The sequence below is a fragment of the Aethalodelphis obliquidens genome, unplaced genomic scaffold, assembly GCF_003676395.1.
Source record: "Aethalodelphis obliquidens isolate GAN/ISIS:26980383/991018 unplaced genomic scaffold, ASM367639v1 scaffold2, whole genome shotgun sequence".
NCBI classification, from domain to species: domain Eukaryota; kingdom Metazoa; phylum Chordata; class Mammalia; order Artiodactyla; family Delphinidae; genus Aethalodelphis; species Aethalodelphis obliquidens.
In genome coordinates this window covers 8,165,448-8,191,268 of record NW_020837946.1, presented here as the reverse complement: position 1 = coordinate 8,191,268, position 25,821 = coordinate 8,165,448, and the positions used below count along the sequence as shown (strand labels likewise).

Below are 25,821 nucleotides of genomic sequence, written 5' to 3'. Positions count from 1 at the left end.
GGAGTGCCAGCCACTGGAGGTGAATTCAGGCCCAGCCAAGAAGGACCAAGGTCCAGCCCCACAGCCTGAAGATGCCAGAAGCAAGTCCTCGTGTCCCCAGGACCTTAAGCTGAAGGGCACGGTGGCCTGGACAGGATGCATTACCAGCCCCGCTTTGTAAGGAGCCTGGCCAGGCAGACCGATCTCACTTTCTAGGATGGTAGAGTGGGCCTGTGTGCACAGACAGGCAGCCAAAGGATCCTCCCAGGTCCGATGAACCAGGGCTTATTGGTTAATTTAACAAAAAGACAAAAGGTGAGCTTGTCCAGACAGAAGGAGGTTTAAAGCCACAGATAGAACAACAGATGAGTCAAGACAAATGGCGTCTGGGGATTCCCTGGCGGTCCAGTGGTTAGGACTCTGTGTTCCCATTGCAGGGGGGCACGGGTTCGATCCCTGGTGGGGGAACTAAGGTCCTGCAAGCCGCGCAGTGCAGCCAAATAAATAAATAAATAAAACGAAATAAAGCCAAATGGTGCACGACCCCTGGGGACACCAGCTTTATCTTCTCTTTTCTTCCCCCCTCCCCCCTCTAAACTAGACCGCATCCTGAATTCTAGTTTTCTCCAGTATTTGGCTACCACTCTTCCAACTCACGTTTCCAATTTTTCTCCCACTTTTGACTGGGCATCATCAAGAAAGAGAGCTGCCCTTTTCCTGAAGCCCCACCAAGTCAACCTGAGAAATCTGACATCCACCTCAGACAGCTGACAATTGCCCCCTCGTTAGGCCATCCTCATCCTCATGCCTGTTGCTGTGGAAACCACTCAGAAAGTTAACCTGAACGCAGCATCAGAGACATTTCAAACTGCCCAAGATGCTTTGACCCTGACATCTAGAAATCCTCCCGAGTGGCAGCACTCAGGACTCAGACCCCAGGTTGATCATGTGCTCCAACCATGAACATTTGTTTATTTTTTTATTTTTTATTTTTTTTTATTTTTTTGCGGTATATGGGCCTCTCATTGTTGTGGCCTCTCCCGTTGCGGAGCACAGGCTCAGCGGCCATGGCTCACAGGCCCAGCCGCTCCGCGGCACGTGGGATCTTCCCGGACCGGGGCACGAACCCGTGTCCCTTGCATCGGCAGGCGGACTCTCAACCACTGCACCACCAGGGAAGCCCAACCATGAACCTTTGTTTTGCTTTAAGGAGAGACTGGTTTCATGAGATGGAGCCATCTACCAATTCAGCTTCTGGGCCTTGAAACTTCGTACAAGGAGTTTTAAAGGCGGGACTGTAGAGGAACAAAATTTGCCACCCCAAAATGTCTCTTGAGCATGCGGATTATTTCGCATCAAAACCATCAAGATGCCGTTGTATCTTCTGAGGGAGGGACCTTGGAACTGCTCCAGCCAAACTCCCCTCCTTGCAGGCCCCTCCTCCTCAGCACTGGAGGTAACCAGTGTTTTCCGGATGCGATGGCCCAGCCTTGGGGACAACCACCCCTTGAAGAAGAACTGCAGGCGACATGCTGGGTGGGGCCGAAGCAGCAAAGCACTCAGGACTCCTCCTCTGGCCTCTTTAGCGTCTGTGGGACCCTCTCTGCCTTCGGCCCACAGCACCTGACTGCCACGGTCGTGTGGTCCTTCTCCGTGAGCCTCAGTTCAGATGTGGCCTTAACCTGGGGGCCATAAGTTCAGGGGAGCCATAAACTGGGATGGGAACAAAACCTGCATCTTCATTTTCACTGAGCCTTAAGTTTCCTTTAATTGTAAAAGTGGGCGACAAACCACAGTTATCTTAGCGGTTCTGTGACTGTCACTATCAGTGAGGGTTTTAAGCAGAGAAACAATCAGTAGAAGGTACAGTTAATTCTCATTCTTTGCGGTAGTTATGTTCTATAAAATCGCTGCAAACACTGAATTAGTAAACACTGAAACATTGCTCCTGGGGGAAATTTCATCAACCGATCAATATACAACCTTGCTTATGTGTGTTTCTGTTTAAAGACCCTAATTTCATATATATGTTGATTCGTTAACATTGAACTCAGAGCCAACATCGCTATAACTCAGCTGTGAACGAAGCTCGTGTAACACACATATTTTCTCCTTTAGGTTCATGATACACAGCTTAGGACACTAGACAGCCCTTCAGCGCTATGCAGGGGGGCCATTTCAAACAGCAAAATCACCAACCAGAAGGACAAAAATGCTAAAACCATGGCACTAAATGTACTGTCAAAGGACCCTTGCTTGCAGTGTGAGAGCTGAACCAAGAAGGCAGGTCGCCTCACTCGACTTCCGCTAGGAACACGCATGCTGGATGCCTCACAATTTTTGTCTCTCTGTACGTGTCCTGGAACAGGACAACCTGTGGGAACAACCTCGTATGGCCACAAAAGCACCATGAGTATGGATTTGGGGGTCACAAATAAACTTCAGTGAGTGGCTGAATTTGCAAATACAAAATCCAAAAATAATGAGGATCACCTGTATATATTAAGAGATTTTTATTGTATTGTGAGGAATTGGCTTTCAGGATTATGGGGGTAGGCTCATCTGAAATCCACAGGGCAGGCTGTCGGGAAGGGCAGACTGCAGCTCTCGGACAGGAGCAGACATACACGAGCAGGAATTCTTTGGGGAATCTTCCACTCTGCTCTTAAAGTCTTTCAACTGTCTGAATTAGGCCCATCCAAATTATCTAGGATAATCTCCTTTACTTAAAGTCAACTGCCTATGGTCTTTCAGCCCATCTACAAAGTATCTTCCCTGCAACACCCAGTTTAGTGTTTGACTGAAGAACCAGGGACGGTAGCCTAGGCAGGCTGACACATCAGAAGACCATCAAAGTCACCGAAAGAAGTCACATTACAGGAGTGATACTGAAGTATGATAAAGACAATGTATTATCCGGTTTCGCTTTTAATAGCGAGCATGACAGAACACAAAAGCCACAGTGTTTTCTGTACTGAAAAATTCTTGTGAATGGAAGGATGAACCAGCAAAATGGAAATGCCATTGGACGTCTATCCCTTCTGAAAATGCATTTAAAGATGTTGGGGTGGGGGGTAAGGGTGTTGTGTAAGGAAAGCTCAATTCAAAGAATCTGGAACCAGGGAGAGCAGCTGGGTGCTGTGTGACCACCTAGAGGGGTGGGATAGGGAGGGTGGGAGGGAGACGCAAGAGGGAGGGGATATGGGGATGTATGTATATCTATAGCTGATTCGCTTTGTTATACAGCAGAAACTAAAAAAAAAAAAAAGCTGGAACACTTCCAGCACTTGGATTTGCTATTTCACAATAAGCTTTTATTGGCACATCCTCCAAAATTGCTCACCAGTCGCCCAGAGAAAAGTCTCCCACGCTGTCGGGGGGACATGTTACAGTGCCCTGGCACATGCACAGAGATTATCCAGCTGCTTTTTGGATTGGACCAGAAGAAAACACTGGAAGCAGGTTCCTTGTCACATGGTGTGATATGTTCTAGAATAGATGACATTTCTTTTAACATTTTGAAGCAGGTCGCTGGGGAAACAGCAGCTTCACTCTCCTCACTGTGGGCGTGCTGGTGCTACCAAAGAATTCTTACTTTCCGAGTGGCTTTTGCAAACTACAAAGGCTGTGGACATTTTGAAAGCAGTAAAAAGTGTCTTTGCCAAATAAAACTTTGCCTGGGAAGAAAAGCTTCATTCTCTACCCAGCTGGACCTCCTGCAAATCTGATTTTGCAAACTTGGTGATAAAACTCTCCACGTTGTCATCACTCAACACACGGGCAATAAAGACTTTTGTGACATCTCTGAAAGATGTTTTGTCAACTTTCATAAAAGTCATCAACTTCATCAGAAGCAGGTCTCTCAATGACTGCATTTGCAAACAGCTTGTCAGGAAATGGGAACACAGTCCGTGAAGTGCTTCTCACTGGCTTTCAAAGGACAAGTGCTCTGTTCAGACTAACAGCAGAAGTCTTATTATTTTCTGAAAGAAAAAGAAAGGCCACGTCTGGAAACACTTTGAAGGAAAAGATTTTATCCTCGGATTGGCTTACTTGACAGGTATTTTTAACTGTATGAATGAGGTGTCTTCCTCTTCGAGGTCCCGGAGTCACCATTTATGCTGCTCCTAAAAAATTTACAAACTGGGACAATAAGAAAGGAGAATATAGTACCAATGACATCTTTGCAAATGATCCCAGGCTGGGGACGTGCTCTCTTAGGACAGAGAGCAGACACAAAATGCTCTAATAATCTCTTTGCAAAGAGAAATCTGCCAACACCTGGCAACATTTCATAACTCTTTCAAAAGTTATTTCAGTCTTTAGGGAATCAAAATTGAACCATGAATCCACAATTCTTTTCTTCCTGAGATAATGTGTTCCTGAATTTTGACCTAGCTAAAGATGAACTCATTTTTCTTAGGACAAAAATACTTATGACGAGTAGAGCTTAACTAAAAAAGCCTTGAAGAATTCTGGTATTCTTTGAGAAAAGCCTGTCTTCTCCTAGTAAAGCCAGCCCTAGAAGCTTAGATATAGATCTTTGCAAGTCAAGATTTTCAGGACTTATAACATTGAAAAGGAAAACGAATCAACCAGATGTACAAGCACCTGCTGCTTCACCTTGCACTTCTATGTTACGGAGAGGGCATCATTCCTTAAACCTCACGAACCAACCTCTGCTAGCTTTCATACTTTTCTTTCGCAGCTACCTCACCTCCCTCAGCCTTCATAGAATTGAAGAGAGTTGGGGCCTTGACCTGGATTAGGCTTTGGTTTAAGGGAATGTTGTGGTTGGTTTGGTCTTCTATCCAGACCACTGAAACTTTCTCCACATCAGCAATAAGGCTGTTTCACTTTCTTATCATTCATGTGTTGATGAGTAGCACTTTTAGTATCCTTCATGAACTTTCCTTCTACATTCACAAGTGGTGCTGGAGGCCTACCTTTCAGCCTGCCTCAGCCTTCGATGTGTCTTTCTTGCTGAGCTTAATCATTTCTAGCTTTTGATTTAAATTAAGGGACATGTGACTCTTCCTTTCACTTGAACACTTAGATGTCATTGTAGGGTTATTAATTGGCCTAATTTCAATATTGTGTCTCAGGGAATAGGGAGGCCCAAGGAGAGGGAGAGAGACGGAGGAACGGCCGGTAGGGGGAGCAGGCAGAACACACACCTTTATTGATGAAGTTTTCAGTCCTATGTGGGTATGGTTCGTTGTGCCTCAAAACAATTACAGTAGTAGCATCAAAGATCACTGATCACAGGAAATTCCCTGGTGGTGCAGTGGTTAGGACTCCTCGCTTCCGCTGCAGGGGGCTCGGGTTCCATCTCTGGTTGGGGAACTAAGATCCCGCATGCCGCACGGTGTGGCCGAAAAAATAAAAAAGGCAAAGATCACTGATCACAGATCACAGATAACCACCACAAAAATAATCATCATGAGAAAGTTGGAAATATTGCTAGAATTACCACTGAAAAGTTTGAAATATTTCAAGAATATGACACAGAGACACGAAGTAAGCAAATGCTGTTGGAAAAATGACGTGAATAGACTTGCTTGACACAGGTTGCCACAAAACTTCAATTTATAAAAGATGCAACATCTGCAAAGCACAAGTCAAAGCACAGTAAAATAAGGTGTCCCTAGGGAGTTCCCTGGTGGCCTAGTGGTTAGGATTCCGGGCTTTCACTGCCGTGGCCCGGGTTCCATCCCTGGTTGGGAAACTGAGATCCCGCAAGCCAGGTGGCATGGCCCCCAAAAAACAAAAAGGAAACAAGATGTGCCTATACCATTTACATTCTACCAGCAATAGATGAGCTCTAGCTCTATATCCTTGACCACACTTGGCATTGTCAGTAGTTTTAACTTCAGCCACGGTGGTGGGTATGTAGTAGTATCTCAGAGCAGTTTTTTTTTTTTCATTGCAGTTTTAATTTGTATTTCTCTGATGACGAATCATGTTGAGCACGTTTTTATGTGCTTTTTTCCTAACCAGATATCTTCCTTTTTAAAGTGTCTGTTCAAGACTTTAGTCTCTTTATTGGGTTGTCTTTTATTATGGATCTTTAATCCTTTATTATTTTGAAAATACATATGTATTGTGAAGTACATATGTATCAGAAATACATATGTATTGTGAATATTATCAGAAATACATATATATTGTGGATATTTTCTCCTAATCTATGGCTTGTCTTTTCATTTTCTTAACAGTGTCTTCTGATGAGCAGACATTTTAATTTTGATGAAGTCCAATTTATCATTTTTTCCCCATTTATGGTAAATACAATTTGTGTCCTAAGAAATCATTCCCTACCCTTAAGTCATAAAGACATTCTCCTTTGTTTTCTTCTAGAAGCTTTATAGTTTTAGGTCTTGTATTTAGGCCTGTGATCCATTGTGAATTATTTTCATATATAGGGTGAAGTAAAGTCAAGGTTCATTTTCTAAAATATGAATACCTAGTTTTTTAAACCCCACTTGTGAAAAAGGCTATCTTCTCCCCATTAAATGTCTTAGTACCTTTATCAAAAATCAACTGACTGTGTATATGAGGAATTATTTCTGGACTTTCTAGACTGTCTCATTTTCTATATATTTATCCTTAAAATAGTAACACAGTGCCTTGATTACTGTAGCTTTATAATAAATTCTGAAATTATTTAGTATAAGTCCTCTGGCTTTCTTTTATTTTTCAAGACCGTTTGGCTATTCTAGTCCCTTGCATTTCCAGAAAAGTTTTAAAATGATCTTGTTGGGACTTCCTTGGAGGTCCAGTGGTTAAGACTCCGAAATTCCACTGCAGGGGGCACAGGTTCAATCCCTGGTCAGGAAACTAAGATCCCGTATGCCATGCGGCACGGCCCCCTCCAAAAAAAATTATGCTGTCAATTTCTGTAAAAAAGTTTGCTGAGATTATGATGATTGGGTTGAATCTATAAATGTGGAGAAGATCGACATCTTAACAATATTGAGTCTTCCAATCCACAAACATGGTGTATCTCTCCAGTTATTTATTTAATTTCTTTTCACAATGTCCTGCTCATCTTTCATTGAATTTACTTAAGTATTTTGTTTTTATTAATGCAATTATAAATTGTAGTTAAAATGTTTTATATTTTCCAATTGCTTAATGATTTGTACATAAATACAACTGGTTTTTATATGTTGATCCTTGTTATATAAATCCTTGTAAACTTGATAAAAATTTTTCTTTTTAGTGATAGTATTTTGGACGATTCCTTGTTATTTTGCTACATAGACAATCATATCATGTGTGAATAAAGAACTTTAGTTCTTGCTACCCAATATTTTTCTTTTTTTTTTTTTGGCCACGCCACGGGCGGCCTGTGGGATCTTAGTTCCCCCACCAGGGATTGAACCCAGGTCCTGGCAGCGAAAGCACCAAGTCCTAACCACTGGACCGCCAGTGAATTCCCTCTTGCTTCCTAATCTTTATGCCTTTTTATTTATTTTCCTTGCCTAATTGCACTGGACTTCCAATACAATATTAAGTAGAAATAATGAGAGCAGACATCCTTGCCTTGTTCATTATCTTAGGGAAAAAATATTCGACATTTCACTATGTAACATGATGTTAGTGGTAGGTTTTTCATAGATGTTCATCAGTTTGTTAAAGTTTGTCAAGCTTTGTTTATTATGAATGTTGATTATTGAATGTTGATAAATTTCTTTTTACTTTTATTTGGACAATTGTATTTTCTCATTTATCCTATAATGTGGTGAATTACATTGATTTTCAAATCTTAATCAACTTTGAATTAAGGATACACCCCACTTGATCATAATGTATTATCATTTAAATATATTTCTACATTTAACTTGCTAATATTAAAAGGATTTTATGTTTATGTTCATGAAGGATATTGGGGTATTTTTCTTGTAATGTCCTTCTCATACTTTGGTATCAGCACTCATAAAACAGATTGGAAATTCTTCCTTCCTGTATTTTCTGAAATAGGTTAGGATTGGTGTTGTTTCTTCTTTAAACATTTGATAGAATTTATTTACAAAGCCATGTGGGCCTGGGATTTTCTTTGTGGGAAGGTTTTGAATGATGAGTTCAATGTTTTCAGTAGATGTAGGGATTAGCTATTCAGATGTTCCATTTCTTTTTGTGTCAGTCTTGGAAAGTTGTGTTTTCAAAGAATTTGCTCATTTTGTCTAAGTTGTTAAATTTATTGGCTATTTGTCTTTTCATTTCTTTTTTCTTATCAGTCTTGCTATCAATTACACTAATCCTTTTCATCCTTCCAGTGAACCAACTTTTGCCTTGATTTTCCTATATCATTTTCATTCTTATTTTTATTATTCCCTTTTTGTGCTTATTTTGAGATTAATTTTCTTAATTAATTTTTTTGTAGTATCATCTAATTTTTCTTTTGATTTCTACTTTGACCCATTCAGAAGGGTTTTTCAGAAGTGCACTTAATGTCCAAATATTTAGGGATTTTCTAGTTGTCTTGTTGTTATCAATTTCTAATTTATTTCTATTGCGCCAGAGAATATGCTACGTATGTTTTTCAGTCTGAAATTTCTTGAGCTTTGTTTGGTGGCCTAGAATATTCTGGTGAATGTTCAATGTGCACTTGAATGTGTATCCTCACGTTGTTAGGTCTAATTGGCTAAATAGCGTTCAATTCTTCCATCACTACTGATACTTGTCTACTTACTTTATCTATTACTAAGTGAGAAGTGTTAAAATCTGCAACTGTGATTTGCAAATTTGTCTATTTTTCCTTTTAGCTCTGTCCATTTTTGCTTCACATATTGTAAGACTGTTATTAATATACATTTAGGATCGCTATACATTTCTGATAAATTGACCTTTTTTTCATTATGAAACGATGCTCTCTCTTTATCTTTGGTTATCCTCCTCGGTTTTTCGTTTTGTTTTGTTTTTTTTTGCGGTACGTGGGCCTCTCACTGTTGTGGCCTCTCCCGTTGCGGAGCACAGGCTCCAGACACGCAGGCTCAGCGGCCATGGCTCACGGGCGCAGCCGCTCCGCGGCATGTGGGATCTTCCCAGACCGGGGCACGAACCCGTGTCCCCTGCATCGGCAGGCGGACTCTCAACCACTGCGCCACCAGGGAAGCCCACATTTCACATCTTTGGAATTAATATTCCATATTCTCTATTGGCTTGTATTATTTAATGTTTGCTCTAGGGATTACAATACTCATCTTTAACTTATCACTGCTTACCTTAAATTAACATTATACTAGCTTAAGTGTAATGCTAGAATCTTAAAATCATATAACTTCATTGACCTACTTCCCTTAGTTTCTGCTATTTTTGTCATGTACTTTACTTTTACATATATTATAAACCCCAGAATATATGTGTATGTTTTTTGCCTTAGACAAAGACTACCTTTCACAGGATAAATTATTTACCATTTCCAGTGCTCTTTATTTCTTCTGGAAGATGCAGTTTACCAGCTGATATCATTCCCCTTCAGCATGAAAACCTTTCTTTAGCATTTTTTGAAATGCAAGTGTACTTACTGGTGATGAGTTCTCCCAGCTTCATTTGTTTGAAAATGACTTATTTCTCCTTTATTTTTGAAGAACACCTTGTAGATTTAGAATTCTAGATTGATATTTTTCCTTTAGCACTTTAAAGATATCATCCATTGTCTTATAATTTTCCTGATGAGACTTAGCCATCATTCCTATAGATGTTCCTTTGCACATAATGGGTCTTTCTTGTCTGGCTTTATCTTTGTTGTTCAGCAATTCAGTTATGATGTGCTGAGGTGTGTATGACTTTCTTCTTGGGTCTGTAGGTTGTTTTTCGTCAATTTAGATATTTTTAAGCCATTACTTTTCTAAGAGATTTATTTCTGCCCACTCATTCTTTCCTCTCCTTCTTGGGATCAATTAAACATGATGGACAGTTTGGTATTGTCATTGAGGTTCTGTTCATTTTTCTCCCAATCTTTTTCCTTTGAGCTTCAGTTTGGATCATGTAGGGGAGGAAAAATATCTTTTCCCTCTACCCTTCTAAGTTCTTGGCTGGAGCCCTGTAACAAAAGACAGATTAAAAAGAGAGAAGCATACAAATTTATTTAATATAAGTCTTACATGATGTGGGAGCCTTCATAAGGAAATGAAAACCTGAAGAAGTGGTTAAACCTTAGTATTTTTATGTTAGATTTGATGAAGGGTGGAGAGTTGTGGAAAAATATGATAGAACCCCCCAAAAAAGGGTATGAACTGAGTGTAGTAAACTGGGGGAAACAGCAAGGCCTGTTCCTTCAAATTCCCTCTTGGTGTCCCTCTGTCTTCAGAGATAAGGGTGATCCTTTCCTCCGGGTATAAGGAGGGCACCTCTCATATGAGGGTTCTATGACTTGCTTCAGGGGAAGCTCTGTAAGTCCTTCCTGCACCTGCTGTTTCTCAAATTCCTTCAGCTTGAAATATTTAATATGCTATGATATCATATTTTGGGGTAGCATGCTTTGACCTCTATATTACTATTGGTCTATCTTCTAGTTTACTGATACTTTCTCCTGCTGCTAAGCCTTTCTAGTGAATTTTTTAATATATTGTTTTCAGTTCTAGGATTTCCATTTGGTTCTCAGTCTCCATCTCTCTCCAGAAATTCCCCATTTCTTCATTTATCTTTTCCTGTAAATTCTTTAACATATTTACAACGATTAAAGTCCTTGCTTACAAATTTCAACATGAGTTGTTTGCTTTTTGCTCGATTGTGGACATTTTCATACTTCATTGCACGTATAGTTACCTTTCTCTTACTGGACATTATGTATGACATATTGCAGAGTTTGGATTGTCACCGTCCCCTGAACACTGTTGGATTTTGTTCTAGTAGGCAATTAAATTCCCAACAGATTCCCCCACTGATTACGTGGGGGCTTAGTTTTAGGCTTTAGGTTTTGTTAGGGTTAGTCTCTCTTAGTTTTGCATTTTGCCCTTAGTCCTAGGGTTTAATCCATGGGCCTGGAATGTGCTGTTACTTCTGAAGTATGATTCTTCTGAGTTTCAAAGAAAAGCTTAAGTGTTTATCAAACACCTCTAACTGGGCAGAACTTGAACTTCAAACTTCTCTCCAGCACCAGGTATGTGCTGGAACCTGTAGCCAGCGATTTCACCTTTCCCTTGTTTTCCCCTGTGCTCGAGACTCTTGCTCTGCTCATCAATTTAGGACTCGGCCAAGAATTTGAAGGCAACTTGTATGCATATTTTATGGCTTTCTTCTCTGTCTCCCTCATCTTCAGGAAAGTTTCCAGACTCAAACTCCAACCTGACTTCTCAGTTTAGTAAGACTCCCTTTCTGCTTAAACTCTATGCCCAAAGGTTCATGCTAATCAGGGTGCAGGGTTGGGTACCCTTGAGGGGAAAGATATTTAAACATGTATCTCCTCCCGTGTCCTTACCTTCTTTCAAGGATGGTTTCTGCTCCAGTTTCTATCTGGTATTGTTTGGTCTTCAACACCTTCAGAAGTTGATTCTTATATTTTGTCAAGTTTATAATTATCAACAGGAGGGTTAGTCTGTTACAAGCCACTCCATCATTACCAGAACCAAAATCCCTAACTGTATTTTAAATGTAAATACATCTTGTGGAGGGGGAGGTCCAAGAGGGAGGGGATATATGTATACATATAGCTGATTCACTTCATTGTACAATTGTAAAGCAACTACAAATTTAAAAAATGTAAATACATCTTACCTAATGTATTAGTGAACATATACACAATTCTATCACAAATGATGTACTTTAATATTTTAAAAACTTTTTTCTGGGCTTCCCTGGTGGCACAGTGGTTGAGAGTCCGCCTGCCGATGCAGGGGACACGGGTTCGTACCCCAGTCCGGGAGGATCCCACGTGCCGCGGAGTGGCTGGGCCCGTGAGCCATGGCCGCTGAGCCTGCGCGTCTGGAGCCTGTGCTCCGCAGCGGGAGAGGCCAGGGCAGTGAGAGGCTCGCGTACCGCAAAAAAAAAAAAAATTTTTTCAATATACTTGATTTCCCTTATAATGCTTTAAAAAAAAAAGTATTTGAAAACATTATTCTGAAAAGGTTTCAAAAGCTTTGCCAGACTCCCAAAAGAACTCCCAACACAAAAATGTTAAGAACTTGAAAAACGTACGTTAAGAACTCCTGGCCTTAGAGAGTCCCTCCTGCTGCTGCCATAGGTTTCCTGCAGTTGAGGGAAGGAGTTTCTCCAGGATTCCTTCATTACCTACTGAATACCTACTACGTGTCAGGGACTGTCCTAGGCCCATGAGACAGAACAGTAAATAAAACCCAAGTCCCTCCACTCAGAGGTTGGCAGGAACACGAGTGTTCTTTTCACATTTCCATGTCGAAGGACCAGCAGTAAAGTCTTTCTCCTCCAATGACAGGGTTACCTGATGTGGAGGAACAGCCACTGGCTCATATATATTAATTGGATAAAATCCTGTTGGGAGGCTCTACTCCCAGGTTTATTTGTTCTCATCCCTCTTCATCCTACTGTCACAGAGCCTCCACCCTTTTCCTAACCATGAGAGAAAAGGACGTTGCAGGTTGGCAGGAGGAATGTCAGGTGCTGCAGGGAAGCCATAAACTAGGGGAGGACCAACCACTGGATTTGCAGCCTTTGGTCACTGGCACCCTTAACGAACTCAGTGCTGAGGTGGGGACAGAAGCCACACTACTGGAGGCAAAGTGGGAGGCAGGAGTGTGGTCCTTCTCGAAGTCTGGCAATAAAGGCTAGAGGGAATGGCTAGGCAGGGAGGTAGGCTCAGGAGACAAGCTCTCTTGGGATGAGAAAAGCTTTGGCACTTTTTACTTTTTTTTTTTTTTTTTGGGTGTGCGGGCCTCTCACTTGTCGCGGCCTCTCCCACTGCGGAGCCCGCTCCGGACGCACAGGCCCAGCGGTCATGGCTCACGGGTCCAGCCGCTTCGCAGCATGTGGGATCCTCCCGGACCGGGGCACGAACCCGTGTCCCCTGCATCGGCAGGCGGACTCTCAACCACTGCACCACCAGGGAAGTAGCTTTGGCACTTTTTAAGGCTGAGGTCAGACAAAGATTGGGTTATAATGAAGTAATTAGTGGGCCAAGTATGGGTAAATGGGACAACTCTGAGATAAGAGCACAGGACAAGCATTCAACAAACTATAGTTCTTGTACCCAACTGGAATCCACTTTTTTGGCGAAGATTCCACACCATCTCTGTGTGCTGAGTGCACTTCCTGCAGATTCCCAGACCCTATCACTACATAGATTGAGTTTGGAGTTGAAGACCCATTGGCCTGAGACAATCTTCAGCTTCCTTCTCGACGCCTGTCAGGTGCCCACATCCTTGTGGATGTGCTGCCACCTGCTGGAAGGATGGTGGAAGTGGCGACAACCATTTGCCGTAGGGAACTGCTTTCCTAAAATGGCTGCAAAACCCTCACCCAACCCAAACCAGAAACCAGAGGAAGCAGGCAGGCCTAGGATTAAGTCTGCAGGACTCCCTCCGTGCAAGTCCTACAGCTCTTCTGCCATCGCAAAGGGTAACCACCCTCCATCCTCATCTTCCTTTCACTGGAAGTCGGCATAATACCCCTGGCTGGAATGACTAGTAAGACACAGGGCTGGATTGTTTCCTTCACTTCAAAGAAAAACAGCAGTTAGGAAGAAAGAATCCTATTTTTCTGCTCGTGTCTTGCCCCACAGCCGGTTACAGAGAGGCTGAGGTAAACGCCTGGCACACTACCAGCACCATTGACTGCCAGTGGGTTAGCAAGGTGGGTTCAGACTTATCTCAATGCAGGCCCTACCCTAGGAGCCAAGAACTCCTGCAACTGGGCTGCCAGCAGGGTCAGGTTCAGCCCCCCCTGCCAAAGGGAACCCACCCACCCCCATCACCACACGGTCTTAAAAGTTAATACAAGTACTGAATAAGCACTGGCTCTGCCAAGCTGGCAAATGCTAATTCACGTTCCTAGATGGCCGAAGAGTGCACTATGCTTTCAGGTTTAAACCCGGAAGACAGCTGCGGGTTAATGGAGAAGGCCCTGCAGACCCAAAGACCAATCTCACAGGCCCCTTCTTCAAATTCCAGTTTGGGACAGACTGAGCTGCTATGAATGACTTAACTTTTCACATGCTCAGCTAAAACTCTACTCAGCGTTGCTTTAAGACGTAACATACTTTAACTCATGAGTAGCCCTAATGGGCTCCAACTAATTAAACTTTTAATTCTAGAAAAATATAGGCTACCAAGCGTTCATTTCATTATTTTGCTTTTAATTTTTATCAGAGTATAGTTGCTTTACAATGTTGTGTTAGTTTCTACTGTACAGCAAAGTGAATCAGCTATACGTATACATATATCCCCCTTCTTGTGGATTTCCTTCCCATTTAGGTCACCACAGAGCACTGAGTAGAGTTCCCTGAGCTGTAGGCTCTCCAATGGTTCATTTTAGTTTTTAGCTTTGCCTGACGACAGGATGTCCCTCTGCTGGCTTGATTTTTCTTCCCAGCAGCACCCAAACTTCCCATCTTCCACCCCTTCAAACCAGGTTATTTGTCCTGGTCTGCGCCTTTAGTACTTACAACGGACTTGACTTGGTGAGTGGTGCGTGATATGCACAAGGTTTAGATACCCTCATCCTGCCAGCAACTCATAACCAGGCCAAAACTAAGCTAATTCAAATCCTTTAGTTTGCCCTCTAGTCTACCAGTACTGGATTTTTGAGTTGGCATTTTCATTCGGTACCATCTTGCGCACCATTTTTCAACTAAATATATCATGTTAATCGCTTGACCTAGGCCTCTCATGTGACCTTTTACTAGAAGTGGAGGGTGGGCAAGGGAATGCTTAACAAGCCAAAATGTCCACGTTCTCATCATAGCGCAAAACCAAAGGCCTTTCCTGTTGGTTTAACCTGAGGGTGCTGGGGGAATTACAAAAGATATCAGGTCCATCGGCTAGACCGGTAGCTTCCTCTCCAGCCTCACAGTCCCAAAGCCTCCGTTTTGGCCCACGCACCCAGCAGGAAGTACACTCATCAGTCGTCGCTCTCGCACCCACCTAAACAAGGCCGGACCAAAGCGCTCCTGGCCCTCTTTCCAAAGCACTTTTTCAGGACACCTGACCCCTCAGGCCTGTTTCTAAGTCGGCTAAGGCCACAGTGGACTTCCAATGAGCCTTTCACGTGACATACACAGGGCTGCAAAAACTTATGGCTGGGATACTTGAAACCAAAGCATAAGCATTTTCACAGGGGGTGGAGATCTGGAGTGGCAGAACTGATTTGCCATGCTCCACTCTCAGTGTATTCCAGGAGAAACACTCTAGGACAGGAAGTACAAGTCTGGCACCAGAGTTTAGGACTTTTAATTTGTCCCAAAGTTGCTAAAGCAAAAATCATGATAAAACATTCTGCTTTCCTTTATAACCCACCAACGCAAAAAAACAAAAACAAAACCAAAAAACTCCGTAGGAAAAAAATGGTTTTGTACATGGGAGGAAACAATATAAATTCAAAACTTACAGATAAGGGTTAGCTCTATCACTCATCTCTTTAAAAAGTTTATACGAATATCCAGTCAACACCAACAGGGTTATCTCCCTTGAAATGTTATCTATACGGATTTCCAAGTAGACCACAGGGCTGTATACTGTCTTGGAATGTCCTCAGAAGGCTCTGTCATTGAGCAGGTAACAGAGTAAAAACCTCAGAGTCCTTTCTTTCAAATGGAAGAGGGGAAGACAGGGATAGAAGAAACTATTCGAACTTCGTCTTCTTTCCTTGTGGCTTGTGGTCTCCTCCTCCTCCTCCTCTGCCTCCTCGGAAGCCTCCTCGCCCTGCAGGAAGGCAAGCCGTCACTGAAGAGTGGCTGCAAAGCTGCCAGCCATGCCCTCCCCAGCAGGACGAGTGGGGACTGGTGCAGGAACCGGGGCCTGCAGGCTCAGGTCCAGGAGTGCATTGCCACGGCTACCTGGCACACACAGCTGGGTAGCCACCGCGCCCCTTACCTCCAAAGCCTCCCCGGCCTCGGCCTCCAAATCCACCTCGGCCGCCACCTCGGCCTCCTCCTCGGCCACCGAAGCCACCTCGGCCTCCTCCTCGGCCACCGAAGCCACCTTCACCCTTAGGCTTGGCCCAGTCCAAAGTAACTTTGTTTCCATCGATTTCACCATCTTCCATGGCCTCCTTGGCAGCTTTGGCCTCTTCCTCGCTGTTGAAGTCTACAAAACCAAACCTAAAAACACCAAACGAAATCGCCCATTATAAAGCCAACATGTGGAACAAATGCCAAGTTACTCCCACATGTTGGATGGTGACGCTTAGCTGGGGCAAGACCCAGGTGAGGGCAGTTCCCTATGGAAAGCTGAAACAGAATGTCCCACAAAACAGCTGAATATACCTCTCTGAAGACAGAAGGCAACAATGCTAGCTCTGTGAATTGTCTCTTCTTCTCGTGCGAATCCTAAACTGTCACCGATCGACAGAAAGGAGCTCAATGAGAAGACGTCTTAGGTGGGAACTCTCCACCTGGTGGACGCCACACGTTCCCTGCATCTTACTTACCCCTTAGAGGATCCAGTCTCCCGGTCAGTGACTATCCTTGCACGAACAGAGCCGTCAAACGACTCCTTTAATGTCTCTTCTGTAGTATCCTCAGACAGACCTTTGACAAACAGAGTTTTGGATGGCTCTGGGAAAAGAAAAATAAAAATTGTACTTTTTATTAAAGTCACAATTTATGACAGCATGCTGGACTTGCATGTTGCAGTCTAGTATCTGACTACTGGCTAAGAATGCTCATCTTAGCAAAAGGTAGTAGCATTTCACCTCGAGTGTCTGGGTAAAAGCAACTTGGTCAACTAACGTTTAAAGCGAAGGGCTTAGACCAAATGCCATGTCAAGTTTACACTGATCACCAGAGCAGTTGAGAATCTTTTATGGAAAACAGGAGAAGCAGCGACCCAAGCAAGTGAAAGTAGTTCTAAACCAGGCAGCTACAAACACCATACAAGACAGTAAACCCCTGGCAAATGTGCTGCTCAGTGTTGACTTCGCTGGATCAGAACTTGACTATCTAGAGGACTTTTCTTGAGATTTCATCAGTTATTTCTCAGATAATCAGTCATCATATCCAGTATCATTTACTCAGCAGCAACAGAAACAAACGTTCTAGATCTGAGGACGCAACCACAAACAACATCCTGTTAATGAAGTTAACTTACGGCTTCTTGCATTAGGTTGTCCCCTGGGTCCTTGCAACTCCAGCCTGATGGCTCTGCCCTCAATTTCCCTTTTATTACATGAATTTAAAGCTTCTTTAGCATCTTCAAATGATGCAAATTCTATAAATGCATACCTGAGGATAAAGAGTCAACATTTAGAGTACGTTACCAAGCACATGGCTCCTCTGATGCCACCAAGCCTTTTTCTTCAAACACTTCAATGGTGCAGCTTCTACTAATGGCCAGAAGAACATGATTTTACCTCAAGATACTCTTAAAAGCCTGTAACTGACAACATAAAGATACTAATTATTTTACCCTTTAGATTTGCCACTTTGGTTCTGGGGCACTTTGATAAACGTTGCCTTCTCAAATACTTCCTGAAGAGTTTCTTCCGTTGCACTATAGGAGAGGTTGCTTAAAACCAGGGTTTTTGATTCACCTACAAATAAAGAGATGTCAAATTAAGACTGAAGCAGTAGTTCCCAACGTCAGTCACAGCTATACATTGTTCTTAAAGAATCTCTGTGCTTGGGAGAGTTAACACACCAATGTTGATACAAGTGGAACCCTACCTGGTACTCAACATATCACGTACCTACTATGTACTGTTACATGCTGCTTCCTTCCACTCCTACTGTTCAGATGTAAGCTGACTACAGCACTGTGTCTTCCCAGCATATTCTAATTTTTAAATGCACACGATCTAAGTCCTTTACAGTATAAAACATGCAAAGGAAGCTAGATTTATCTGTGTTCTAGTACAAAGATTTCATATAACCCTCATTCAAGACACTCAATTACAAATACAGGTATAACTTGCTGATCTACATCTCCATCCAATTTATCAGTCAACTTTATAAAGGACAAAGATGCAAAGGATTTCTTTTCCCTCCATCAATTCCAGAACCCTGTAGGAAGCCTATAAATTCTTACCAGTCCAAGTGCTATTCTTTCCACCTCTATGGTCTTGACCTTGACCTTTCTCTCCGGTATAGTACAGGGAAATGGATCGCCCATCTATCTCTGTTCCCTGCTTTTCTTCCAAGGTTTTCTCTGCATCAGCTTCTGTCTTAAATTCAATATAAGCAATCCTACAAAAGGAAAAAACATTAAGAACTCACTTGATTTTTAAAACCGTATTAATTCTCTAACACAGATGTTTTTTAATCTCAGCAATATGCCCATATTTCAGATAAGTACAATAAAAATGTCCTTTGTTTTATGGTAATTGAAATGTTCAAGGTTTCTGCCATCTTCCACTTTTCAATTTAAACTTTTCTCCCATTACAGAAAGTTTGCCAAACACTTCTAGAAAATTTGTTCACATTAAGTCCACCTCACTACAATAATCAATTATTTCCAAAACATTTACTGTAAGCGAGGCACATGTATAGTATTTTATACATCAGCTCATCTTACGATAAAATCACTTAATTTTATCACTTAATTTAAAGTACATTATCCCCACTGTACAGATGGGTGACTGACATAGGTTACAGAATAATTAATTTGCCCAAAATCACAAACACAGGAAAATTAAATCAACATTTCTTTTATAAATTAGTAAAGTTCATTAATTTTAATGAAACACTGCAGTAGACACAAAACATACCCTTTACTCTTTCCATCCTTGCTGACTAATCTGATCTCCACAGCATCTTCGAACACTTCTTTTAATTCTTCCTGAGTAACTTTATAAGGAAGATTTTTAGCCAAAAGTGTTCTCGCATCTCGTTCTAGATTAAAAAACACAAAAATGAACTGGATGGCTTAAAAGACGATTCTTCCCCCAAAGATCACCAGAGACTGACCAATGTAAAAGTTCTGTTTAAGAAATAATTTTGAGGGACTTCCCTGGCTGTCCAGTGGTTAAGACTCTGCGTTCCCAACGTAGGGGGCACGGGTTGGATCCCTGGTCAGGGAACTAAGATCCTGCGTGCCACACAGCACAGCCAGAAAAATAAAATAAAAAGGTTAAAAATTAAAAAAAAGAGTTTCTACAAGTAGGAGGCACTCTGCTACTATGGAGATATAGCAGTGGCAAAACAAACTGCTGTCACAGCTGACAACAAACTATGCACTGAATATTTAAAATACGGCTAAATATTATGTTTTATATAGAAGAGATGTTCAGTATTTTTCAATTAAAAATATCATTAAAAAACAAAAAAGTGTAGGGAATTCCCTGGCGGTCCAGTGGTTGGGACTCAGAGCTCCCACTGCAGGGGGGCACGCTTCGATCCCTGGTCGCAGAACTAGCATCCTGCAAGCTGCACGGCATGGCCAAAAAAATTTTTTTTACTTAAAAAAATTAAAAAATAAAAAGATCATAAACACACACTTAAAATGTGACAAGTGCATACAGAGAAGGGTAAAAGATGCAAAAGGAGTAGTTAGGGATCTGCTTGCTCTAGGTCCAGTGAGGAAAGGACTCCATCTTTTTTTTTTTTAGGACTCTGTATTAATTTAGGTACATCTAACCAATTATTTTTTGATTAAGTCTAGCAAGCAGTGCCAGGCACTGTTGTAAACATTTAACATTCTAATTCATTTAATTCTCACAACATTATGAGGAAGCCAAAGGAAAAAAAGTTAAACTACTTACCCTGGTTTGTCTACATTAGATTAGATACATAGTCATTAACAAGTATCATCATTACCTAAAGTTTTACATACCTTTCTTACTGTCTTTTCCCTTTGGTTTTTCTAGTTTAATTTCATTGCCAAAGACTTTTAAACCAGTGAGTTCCAAGGCTTTTTCCAGGTCTTCAGCAGATTCAAAATCCACATAGCCAAACTTCCTTTAAGGCGAAGAGGACAAAAAAAATTACAGGTGGGGGGAAAAAACAAAAAAACCCACCAAACAAGAGCCACGTAACACATATTCTGGGCAAGCAGCAACACTAATATGACGGTGCAAACAAGCATTAAAAAGCACCTATACAATTAATAAAACTGAGTCAGGCTCTTTTAAGCTGAGGCTACAGAGCAGGATCTAAGTACCAAGACCTGATGCAAGTTCACCTCTGAGATCTTCATTAGTTACACTGCGCCTTAACAACTGATAGCAGATGACCAAAAAAAACGTGTTTAAGCACTAAGATAGGAAAATCCTGTCTGATTAAAAGCATTCACTATTATGGCTTCTCAGGTCTAATAGCTACTTCTAAGATAAGCATCAAATCTCATTATTAGAAACTAGACTGTGCTATATCAAAAGTTATGGAAAATTATGGGAATTTCAATTTGGGGGTTTTACAATTTTATAGTCCAATGATTTAATTCATTAATGTCTAATCTTTGACGACTTTAACATACTCACATCAAGGATAATGGGCTAAGGTTCTAAAAGGGGAAGGAAAAAGCATTAGCAGACCCACGAGTATCGTGCAGAACTACAGCATAGCTCCCCCACACTTACCTAGACACACCAATTCTGACATCAACGACTGCAAGATCATTTTTCGCAAAAAGGTCACTGATACCCGTTTTCAATTCAGGAGCAGATTTACTGAAGTTCAGGTTTCCAACAAAGAGATTGAAAGATGTAGTTGGTTCTGTGGCTGTACAAAAAATTTACTCAACTTAGTCTATTTTCCACTATATTTGACTATTAGTCAAATTATTTCTGTACATAGCACATCAGCACATTGCAATATAACATCAGGTTTCAGTATTAAGTCCCTTTGCTGTTCATCACTTGTGCTATTAGGTGTTATTTCCCACCTCCCAATTCTCTAAGTTACCTTCCACTTTCTGTTTCTTGGCTTCGGGAGCTGCTTTTTGTTTGGCCATTTCCTTCTTTCGCTTTCCAGGTGCTTCTTTGACAAGTTCTGGTCAAGATATCAAACAATCTGTCATCCACAAGTAGCCACACATCCTCAAGCATCTCCTTTAAACAAAGCTCATGCCAATGCACTTCAGAACCTATAACTCGATTACCTTCCTCCTCCTCGTCCTCCTCCTCGTCCTCGTCCTCCTCGTCCTCGTCCTCCTCCTCGTCCTCGTCCTCCTCCTCATCCTCCTCGTCATCTTCCTCATCTTCATCTTCAGCAGTGTTCTTTGCCTTCACAGGAGCAGCTTTTGCTGGACCTTTCTTTCCTTTGGCTGCTGCAGTCTCCATAGCTTCTTCTTCTGAGTCTGAAAGAGAAGCCACCTCGTCAAAAACTCAGAATTATCCCAGTTCTATTCCTAGTCCTAGGAAAAGCCAAAGGAAAATGAATGTAATCTTGTCCATGCCACTGTGCTTAGTTGTTATGGCAAGAATTAACAAATCACTTGGAAGCAAAATTCTACATTGTGAAAAATACAGGATGAGCTGTTTGAAGCATGTTCCTCAGGAGCAGGCAATCATTCACAGGCACCACAGGTACCACTAGTGCACCACAAGCAGCCCAGAGAAACCCTGGGATGCTGCTTGTCTAACCCACCCCAGGTCATCAGGAGCACAGCATTACCACCCACGCCTCACCCCTAATGTATCTTGCAAACAGGAGCCCAAGGACTCCCAACACAATGCCTTACCATCCTCATCATCCTCGTCATCCTCATCGTCGTCTTCACCATCATCCTCGTCATCCTCATCCTCGTCATCCGAGGCAGGAGCAGCAGTTGCTTTCATCACCGCAGGCTCGAATTCATCCTCATCCTCCTCTTCATCCTCCTCCTCCTCCTCTTCACTGTCATCTTCATCTTCCTCATCACTGTCTTCCTTCTTGGCATTCTTGCCGTTCTTTGCTCCCTTGGCTGGAGCGGCTGCTCCCTTCTTACCAGGGGTTGCTACCAATGCTTTGCCTGGTGTGGCTCCCTTTTTGCCAGGTGTTGCTACTGCTTTGGCAGGTGTAACTGTCTTCTTGGCTGGCGTAGCGGCTGTCTTTTTGCCAGGGGTGACAACTGCTTTCTTTGCCGGTGTGGCAACTGCAACCTTTTTTGTTGGGGAAACCATCATCTTCTTTGCTGGAGTTGTGGTAGCCTTTTTGCCTTTTTTCTGAGGAATAACAACCTTAAGAATAAATAAAAACCAACATAGGCCTGTTTCCAAACTCAAGAGAGCCTTGGTCCCATAAATGAATGCTAAATTCTAGCACTGCCTCTAGATGAAGACCACATGCACTAGATGTTAGCAAGTTAAACTACAGGGTCAAGTAACACGTCCTTCTGTACGCTTCAAGTCACAGTTCGGCAGCACACCCTAACACGGACTCTGAAAATAGACTGGATGCCACTGCGTGGGCTTAGGCAAAGTTTTAAAACTTAATTTTAAGCCTCAATAGTTTCCCCATCTGAAAATAACTCAACTTTATACGTTGCTTTAAGGATTGAGTTGATATATGTAATTAAAAGCCTTACACATAGAAAGGACTACCTGCTAAGTGTTATTAAATTATTTGGGGCTCTCACAGTGGGTGGAGGAATAAAGTTCACTGAATGTTCATTCTTAGGACCAAAGAGAAAATGAACATCAAATAGTCAAGCTGTACAGTCAATCGTTGCAAAATTAATACAAAGAGTGAACACATTGGCTTGATAAAAAACTGTCGTTTTATCTACATTTAAGTCACACTCAAAACCACATTTTGTTGACTATTGGTTTTATCAGGTTATGTGTGTCAAAATAAAATATTAAATTCTAAATAAGAAACATGAGCAAATACAGCAATTAGGTGTCTTTGCAGCTAGCCAACAGTAGCTGGGAGTGCTAATTAAGTGCTAACACAACGGGAGGTGGCAACCCTCAATCCACACATTTTAACAGTGTTTAGTATTACCAAGCCCATACAGGATAACAAAGACCAATTAATCCTACTTAGAGACTAGAAGAATCTGTTAAGGCTAACCTCAGACCTAAATACAATGCTCAAAGCTGCCACTCGCAGGACAGTTAACTGTCCAGGCTGTTTCTCCAGTTGGTATGTGGGGCTAATGTGTTCAAAGTGGAAAACTAATAATATATTATTGCATTATATCACACCAAGCCCTGCAGAGGGCACATGAAAACTCCACACCTTTCCTCTCAAGTTCATTACTCTTATGGTATCTTGACAGGTCAATAAAAACTCTGTGAAACGCTGGACCATTACAACAGGTCATATATGAATGAATATAATCCTATTTTTTTGCAGTATTTTCAGACATCCAATACCACGTGCTTTTAACTCTCCATTTTGTAGTTTAACACAATTCTGCGTTAAACTATATACAATTACCTCTTCTCCACTGCTATCATCCTCTTCATCTTCTGACATTTCCTCATCTTCACTATCTTCTTCTACCTCCTTTGGGGGAGGAGCCATTTTCTTGGGGTCACCTTGATTTTTACCGGCCTAAAACAGACGCATTACACATTACACCTCCCACATTTCAGGCCATTCTTCAGAGTAAAACGGCAATCATCTCCCTCAGAACCCGCTCTTCATACTGTTAAGTATAATTAACGTAAAAACTACTCTTCATACCAATGGTAACACAGGTGAATTCTCAACTTCCCACATATTTCCTGTCAAGTTCTTCAAAATCCAACCTTAGGATAAAAACGCAACTTCAAGAAAACGGTCTCTCTTCTTGCTGCGTCCTTTAAGCACACCCATTTTAAAAACTATACATCCAGCCAGAATCGAACCTTGCATCGCGGCACAATGTTTCAATAGCGCCTACAATCGGACCACTGTAACAGCTAACAATCCATGGCCCTTCACCTGGGGAAAACCACCTTAAAAAAGCCTTTGGGGTAAGTTGTGGCGCCTAATCCCACCACCCTCGTCTGAATTTAAATTAGGGCAGTCTTAAAAAAAAAAACAAATCCACGTCTTAACCTTTAGTCTTCCATTAAGTTTTCCTTTCCCAGGTTATCAACCCCGCCCCTTTCATCCCCGGCAGGGCCACGTGGGGGTAAGTCGCAGGCCACCATGTGCGCGCAGCCCTGCGCAAAAAGCACGCGGCAGGGCCTCCTTCCGGAGCCCACCTGCCGCCCGCCCGGAGCTGAGACCCCGTGGGCCGCCGCTCTCCGCCCCAGGACCCCGGGCCCTCAGCAGGCGCCAGGACCCACGCGGCGCGGCCCACGTGGCGGGCCGCGAACCGGGGCACATGCGTCAGGAGGCGGGGCTCCGCTCGGGCCCGTCGCAGGAGTTTGGCCTCATCCGTCCGGGGCCCAGCGCCCCCTTCCCGCGCTCAGCCCCCAAGTCCTTCCCCGCCGCATCGACCATCCGCCGCACCTGCCGAAGCTCTTCACGTCGCTACCACACAGCCAAAAGCCGCGAGACCTCCCAGCTAATCGCGCGAGACTTCCCGCACTATGGCGCCCTCGAAGGAGCCCGGGGTGGCGCGCAGGCCCTCCTCCTGGCGGCGCCGCGCGCGCGCTCCTCGGAAAACAGGCCTTGACGTCCGTGCTCGCGCGGGCAAGGCCTCTTACCTTTGCAAGCTTTACCATGATAGCGGCTTAGGACTGCGGAGTGTGTGGCGAGCGAGTGGCGCAGATGAGCCTAGAAGAAGCGAAGCAACGTCGATGGCGGCCGCTGATCGCAGAGCTCGTACGCTTGGCTGCCAGCTAGAGCTCGAGACTGAGGCGAAAGACTGAGCCTGCCCAGTAATCGCCTCTGGAAAGGCGACGACGGCGCCCTCGTGACTCCGCCGCGACCAACCAGAGTTCGCGTCCCTCCCATAAGCCAATCGCGAGCCTCTACCTGAGAACGACGCGGGGCGGGGCACGGGCAGGAGTGGGCGGGCAGAGGAGGCCAGAGAAGGGGGGAGGGGATTCGTGGCGGCGGCCCAGGGGCGGGACTCGCTTTGTGCAAGCCCAGCGCTGATTGGGCCGTGAGCGCGCGGTTCCCGGAGTGCCTATCCACGGCCCGCGCTCGCGGCGCCTGCGCCGTGGGACGGACATTTTTGGCGCCGCGTGTTCTCTAATTCCCGGGCGGTGGGGAGTGGTGGTGGTTTTCGGCTCCCCAGTGTGTCTGGGTCTTGTCGACTGTGGAGGTCTTGAGTTTCCTGGGAGGCTTCACGCGCGACCCCGGCCCGCACTCCACGCAGAGCCTCCTGGAGGGAGGAAAGATAAGAGTTTGCCTAGTTTCCTAATTAGCCCGAGACCGTCGGGAATTTAGGGTCCACTGCGTTGAGGGACCACCTTCGTCCCGCCCGCTAACGAACCGGGAACCAGAAAGTCCCCCTGTCTGCTGGTGACTCCCCCGACCCACGTGCCTGACGCTGCCTTCTGAGAGCCGCTGATATAGACAGTTGCGTATGTTTGTGAGGTTTACTGTGAGCAGCGCACAAACATAATATTTAATCTCAAGAAACCTCATGCACTAGGTAATTTTACCAGTGGCAAACACCCTGGTGGTCACTGGATGTTACAACTGCGGAATGGGGAGAAGAACTTGGTCAGGCCAACCACAGTGCAGGGCCTTTGGCCACTCAAAAGTTCCCTCTTTGTTATTTGGGACTAAAGCAGCTATTTTAAAATGGTGGCTGCTAAATCAGTGTCACCAGATGGTCTAGGAGTCAATCAAAAGAGTCAAAGAAAAGTTACCTTGTTGGCGGAAGCACAGAAAGTTGCCCTTGCGTTGCGTTTTTGCCAATTATTCAGATGGGTCATTGTGGCAAAACTTAATTGGTGTCA

The 25,821-nt window shown here is 43.3% G+C and overlaps 1 protein-coding gene, 1 long non-coding RNA gene and 3 other non-coding genes across 7 annotated transcripts; all 5 read right to left on the bottom strand.

The window, feature by feature from the left end:
- Nucleotides 1-3,271: 3,271 nt before the first annotated feature.
- Nucleotides 3,272-10,023, bottom strand: LOC113626777 (uncharacterized). 2 transcript variants are annotated; one of them, XR_003435268.1, is made up of 3 exons: nt 9,402-10,023; nt 5,157-5,325; nt 3,272-4,122 (listed from the first exon to the last, which is right to left on the bottom strand). It is a non-coding gene; the product is annotated as an uncharacterized LOC113626777 (long non-coding RNA). The 2 variants fall into 2 exon arrangements; XR_003435267.1 differs by lacking the exon at nt 9,402-10,023 and having other exon boundaries at nt 5,157-8,927.
- Nucleotides 10,024-15,325: 5,302 nt separating this feature from the next.
- Nucleotides 15,326-24,793, bottom strand: NUCLEOLIN (nucleolin multifunctional protein). Of its 2 annotated transcripts, none has more exons than XM_027118579.1 (14): nt 24,616-24,793; nt 23,414-23,530; nt 21,732-22,209; nt 21,150-21,347; nt 20,954-21,040; nt 20,629-20,770; nt 19,884-20,008; nt 18,820-18,943; nt 18,141-18,298; nt 17,523-17,646; nt 17,205-17,338; nt 16,546-16,672; nt 15,990-16,216; nt 15,326-15,818 (listed from the first exon to the last, which is right to left on the bottom strand). In XM_027118579.1, the coding sequence occupies exons 1-14, from the start codon at nt 24,631-24,633 to the stop codon at nt 15,739-15,741; spliced, it is 2,139 nt and encodes a 712-aa protein (XP_026974380.1). In that variant the 5' UTR covers nt 24,634-24,793; the 3' UTR covers nt 15,326-15,738. The 2 variants fall into 2 exon arrangements, with proteins under 2 accessions (XP_026974380.1, XP_026974390.1); XM_027118589.1 differs by having other exon boundaries at nt 21,732-22,194.
- LOC113605535 (small nucleolar RNA SNORA75) lies at nt 16,354-16,487 on the bottom strand. The gene has a single exon (XR_003427268.1). It is a non-coding gene; the product is annotated as a small nucleolar RNA SNORA75 (small nucleolar RNA).
- Nucleotides 17,037-17,116, bottom strand: LOC113605267 (small nucleolar RNA SNORD20). The gene has a single exon (XR_003427133.1). It is a non-coding gene; the product is annotated as a small nucleolar RNA SNORD20 (small nucleolar RNA).
- LOC113605264 (small nucleolar RNA SNORD82) lies at nt 20,845-20,914 on the bottom strand. Its single transcript, XR_003427132.1, has one exon. It is a non-coding gene; the product is annotated as a small nucleolar RNA SNORD82 (small nucleolar RNA).
- Nucleotides 24,794-25,821: the final 1,028 nt, after the last annotated feature.

Coding starts and splice junctions, on each gene's coding strand:
- NUCLEOLIN (XM_027118579.1), bottom strand. Junction 21,041..21,149: donor GGAGGACGAGGAGGAGGAAG/GTAATCGAGTTA, acceptor TATCTTGACCAG/AACTTGTCAAAGAAGCACCT. Junction 18,299..18,819: donor AAGGATGGAAAGAGTAAAGG/GTATGTTTTGTG, acceptor TTCCTTTTGTAG/GATTGCTTATATTGAATTTA.